The sequence below is a fragment of the Macrobrachium rosenbergii genome, chromosome 2 (assembly GCF_040412425.1).
Source record: "Macrobrachium rosenbergii isolate ZJJX-2024 chromosome 2, ASM4041242v1, whole genome shotgun sequence".
Taxonomy (NCBI): Eukaryota; Metazoa; Arthropoda; class Malacostraca; order Decapoda; family Palaemonidae; genus Macrobrachium; species Macrobrachium rosenbergii.
Window position 1 is genome coordinate 81,021,229 of NC_089742.1, and position 5,396 is coordinate 81,026,624.

The 5,396-nt window shown below is 41.3% G+C and overlaps 1 protein-coding gene across 1 annotated transcript; it reads left to right on the top strand.

Annotated features, from left to right (window-relative positions):
- Positions 1-792: 792 nt before the first annotated feature.
- LOC136843404 (uncharacterized) lies at positions 793-1,846 on the top strand. Its single transcript, XM_067111776.1, has 2 exons — positions 793-1,427; positions 1,756-1,846. Exons 1-2 carry the CDS (start codon positions 793-795, stop codon positions 1,844-1,846), a joined length of 726 nt encoding a protein of 241 aa, XP_066967877.1.
- The last annotated feature ends 3,550 nt before the right edge of the window (positions 1,847-5,396 follow it).

Below are 5,396 nucleotides of genomic sequence, written 5' to 3' on the forward strand. Positions count from 1 at the left end.
TCAGCCATTGCCAAATTCACCTGCTCCATCAGGTTACTCCCCGGCAAGAAAAATCCTGTAGCAGACGCCCTCTCGAGAATCGAGCTGAACGCAGTGCAGCTCAGGGTAAACTACGAAGACCTCGCTAGGGGACAGGTTGCAGACCCAGAAACCCCAGCCTACCTCACTGCTGTCACGTCCCTTAAGTGGAGGGACGTGCCCCTCGCCCCCGGGGGCCCAAGCCTCCTCTGCGACATCAGTACTGGTCATCCCCACCCCTTGGTCCCAGCCTCCCACCGCCGCCAGGTGTTCGACATCATTCACGGCCTCTCACATCCCTCCGGCAGAACAACGGCCAAGCTGCTGTCAAAGAAGTTCATCTGGCATGGAGTGCAGAAAGATGCCACATCCTAGGCGAAACAGTGCCTGCAGTGCCAAACCAGCAAGGTGGGACGTCACACACAGTCCGGAATAGGCGAGTTCCCACAGCCAGAGCGGCGTTTCGGCCACATACATATCGACGTCGTCGGCCCCCTTCCCCCATCAGGCGGGTCCAGATATCTCCTGACGGTGGTAGATAGATCTACGAGGTGGCCCGAAGCCACACCGATGCAAGAAGCCACCGCCAGCGCGTGTGCCGAGGCCCTGCTTTCCAGTTGGGTCAGCCGCTTCGGCGTCCCAGACCACATCACAACCGAATTATGGTCCGCCCTGGCTCAGCTGCTGGGGACCACGCATCACACCACCACAGCGTACAACCCGGCGGCCAACAGCCTGGTTGAGCGGTTCCACAGGTCCCTGAAGGCGTCCCTCATGGCCCGCTGCACCTCCGAGAATTGGAAATATCAGCTTCCGTGGGTCCTCCTCGGCTTAAGAACCGCCCCCCGAGCCGATGGCACCCCTTCTGCAGCTGAAAAGACCTATGGCGAGTCCCTCGTAGTCCCAGGCGAACTCGTGACGGAAGATCGCCACAATCCGTCACTGCAGAGGCTCCATGATGTGGTCGGCAAGTTCGCCCCCTGCAAGCGCATGTACACCGACAGATCGACCACTTTCACACTGCCAGGGCTACCATCCACCACCCACGTCTTCGTCAGGGATGACGCCGTCCGCCCGCCACTGACCAGGCCCTACAGGGGCCCCTTCCGCGTGCTGGAGCGGAACAACAAGGCGTTCCTGCTAGCACTTCCCAGGAGGAACAACTGGGTTTCAATAGACTGGTTAAAGCCCACCCTCCTGGAGGAGGACACAGACGTCACCGCAGCGCACCCCCTGCCCGGCTGCCCTTCGCCACAGCCAAGACCCGCAAGCAGCGGCCGCGCGGCCATCCCAGGAAAAGGCCGCCTGCACCTACAGCCACACAGCCACACGCACAGGGCGTTCCCCCATTGTCCTCACGCAGCCGTGGCACCCTTCAACGCCCCAGCAGATATGCAGACTGATCAGACGTGCCCCACGTCTTGGGGGGGGAGTATTTGTAAAGTCACCTACAGGGCCGTCAGCGGAGTCTCCATCGAACGTGTCATTCGCCATGTCTCCGCTGAGCAAGTTTTCTATGGTGACTTCCCAGTTTCTACGCCATACAATTAGTCACGCCTAACGTGCCAGGTCACACGATTTCAATCAGTTAAACTATATATGTACTTGATCACACACAATCTCATTGTCTTTCGCGGCTCGGCACCAGTCTGCCACTATATAAACTGCCTGGATCTGTAATAAAGTAGCAGCAACTTTTACCTGCTTGTTTCTTTTGCACCTCTTACACTTCCGCAGGTTCATCCCAAACTTCGCAGACACTGCTGTCCCCGGGGAAAATAGCCCTTCAGGGGCAGAGAAGAATGCAAAAGCGCTTATGACAATTTAAAAGCCATATTAATGACGAAACCGGTCCTACATACCCCTGACTACGAACGGCCTTTTTGCCTAGCAGTAGATGCCAGCGACATCAGTATTGGAGCTGTGATGTTCCAAGAGAAAGAGGGAGTTGGGCATCCAGTGGCATATTTGTGAGAGGTGCAAAAAAGAGAATAGGTGGACATTTACTTCTGGTTTATGTCATAACTTTCTAATTCTTCCTCTAAAGATTCCAGTAAATCATCTACAGGCACTTTTGTAAATAAAGAGACAACATCAAAACTAACCATAGTAAAATCAAATTTCAAATTCAAACTATTCAATTTGTCTATAAAGTCGACATTATTTTTTATATTCGTATTAGAAATGTTTCCTACCAATGGTGTAAGAATTTTTACAAGCCATTTAGATAAGTTATACGAAATTGAGCCTGCTGAACTAATGATTGGTCTAATAGGGTTATTGATTTTGTGTGTCTTGGCCAAACCGTAGAGATATTGTAGGGAGGAGCACTGAGTGGTAAACTGTTTAATTAAATGGTCAGAGCCCTTGAAAATGGATTTAACTTGTTTGTCAAAATGAGAGTTAACTAGTGTGGGATCTGACCTTGTAAAAAATGATAAAATATATTATGGACAAACTGGAAAACTACTTTCACAACGAATCAAACAACAACAATATTCTGTGAGAACTGACCAAATATCGAATGCATTATTCGTACATATGAGAGATTTAGATCATCCTATTAACTGGAGTAAAGCAAGACCTTTAGTCCCGTGTAATGACACAGTTAAAAGGAATATCACCGAATCTTGTTTTATTAAGTCAAATAATGAAAGTGTTCTAAATTTAAGTCTTGGTTTGTTTAAACTTGATGCCTTCATAATTAAAAAAGTTGATAAATATATGCAAAATTAATATCAATTTTTATACATGTTTCTGCAATGTGAATGGGTAAGATTCCGTTTGCCTTATGGTTAAGTATATATTTGGATTAATTTGTGACCACGTGATCCCGGATTTGCCGTGAATTAACCTTTTGTTTTTTTACCCCCTGGCAATTAACCATCTGGTTTTCAAGGTTATACATGTTTTTGGATTTTGTAAGCTTAAACTTTAGTATTTCTTTTTGTTTGGTCTTGGGTTCAGTTTGTGACAGCTCGATCCCGGATTATCCTGGATTATCTTTCTGTTTATTACCCTTTGACAACTGACCATCTGGTATTCTTGTTCTTTTTGTTTACTTTGTAACCATCTTTATATCTGTCTCATTCAGTGCCCCGACGATGCGTTAATAAACGTGAAAGCGCTTGGTACTGAACTCCTGCCTGTCATTTTCCTGTGGGATTCGCTTATACTGGAAAATGTTGACACCTTAATTTGTTTAGCATGGTTAGAGTAAAAATTAATATATGAAAAATTATTCATGGGTTTCCTATATACTTTAAAACAAAAATTGGGGTTATTTCTAATAACTAAGACATCCAGAAATGGTATTGAATTATTTTCTTCATACTCTATTGTGAATTTTATAGATGGTACAAGATTATTAATTGTTTGCTAGAAACAGGAATATTTAAATTTTCTTTAACAATACAAAAACAATCGTCTACATATCTACTCTAACCCAAAACACCTTAGAGAAGAGATTCCTTGAAATAAGTCTAGACTCAAAGAATTCCATGCAAATATTAGACAAAAGTGGCGAAAGAGGGTTCCCCATAGCCATACCAAATATTTGTTTATAAAAATTACCAATAAAAGTGAATTTACAATTTTTTTATACAAAGGGATATCAAATTAATAATAACATTGGTAGGTAATTCTAGATTATACAAGTCCAACTGTTATGATAAATATTGAAGTAAGTCAACAGTAGGAACTTTAGTAAATAAATATTGGAGTTTAAAATTACTGATAAAATAGGAGATTCATTATGTTACTTAGTGAGATATATATATTATTGTGTGTGTGCGTGTTGTGTAATATTATATATAGATATTGTATATATATATATATATATATATATATATATATATATATATATATATATATATATATATATATATTATGTATATATATAAAATGTATGTATGTAAAGGTCCGTGAGACGAAGCAAAAATCCTAAGAAAGCCTTCGGGATTCTCAGGAAACGCTGGAGCCAATCTTGTGAAAGTTCGCGAGAGATCGGCTTAATATACTTTTAGCCACCCAAAGTTTTTTGTTCATTTTCACATTCCCTTCTTATTCATCAGATATTTACTGTTTATAACTTGCATATCATTTTCTGTCATTCATGACCAGTCGTTTATCTTGTAGTCCGGTAGCGCATATTAACGTAGTTTAAGAACATTTGTCTTCATATCGAACACAGGTGTAAGAATCAGTCATTCCTTGGCTTCTTTCTGAGCTCACCTCTGAGTCTTTCAGTTTCTATAAACTTTTCCTCTTTTCAAATTCTAACGTGTATAATTGCTCTTTGGCTTCATTGGTATTTCATTTCGCCTCTGGTGTCTCCTAGTCCTTTACATGTTATAATGTATTACATTTAACTTCCCTGGTTCTTCTCGTTACCAAGAAGGTTTGTTTACACCTATTAGAGCAACATTGTAGCCAGTCTAACAACAGGCTTATTGGTGTTATATGTGAGCTGAAATTATGAGAGAATTTTGTAGCTAAAATATAATCTGCCTTACAAAACAATATCTTTGTAGATTAAGCATAATTCAAGGAGAGGGAGTTTTGTTCACCGAGAGTAGGTATTTACTTTACATTCGTCTGACTGCTTGCCTTTTAACTTTCCCTTAACTGGTACTTAGCTTCCCTAATAACATCAAGCCTTTTATTTTTTCTTTGAAGTCTTTTCATGGCCTCCACTTGTCACCGAGTTTCACTCGAAGAAACCGAGGAAATGTTGTTTACTTCTGATTCAGAGTCTGATTATGGTATTGATGATCCTGATCTTATGGAAAGTGAGAATAAGGATGATGATATCAACGATAATGATGATGGTGACCATGATTATGCTGATGATTAAGATACCACTACCACAGACTCTTGTCTTGGTGTTGCTGCACCATACACTTGGAATAAAGTTGAATTCAATTATAATAATCCAAAAAACTGGATAATACCATAAATTATACAGACTCATAAAGTAAGTGGATTTGAAAACTTGACTCCTTATGAATACTTTGCTAAATTTTTTCTCAAGGAAATAGATGATTACGTATCAAAGGGATGAAATATTTCTATTTTATAATAGCTAAGAAACAGCCTTTGACTAAAAGATAAAGATATCATCAGTGGTGAGATTTAACTTAAATGGATATAAGAGGTTTTTTTTTTTTTGGCGGTTGAAATTCCAATGGGGTTAGTTCGCAAACCTGTCATTGAAAGTTTTTAGTGAAAATAGCTTTATATTAGATACATCAGATCTCAGAGCAGTATTTGCAAGGGACAGATATCAGATTGATGGTCTAGAGAAAGCTTGGTTAGTATCACTAATAAAGATGACTAAGAACAAAAATATTTTGTATATTTTCCAGTCTTTTCCCTTT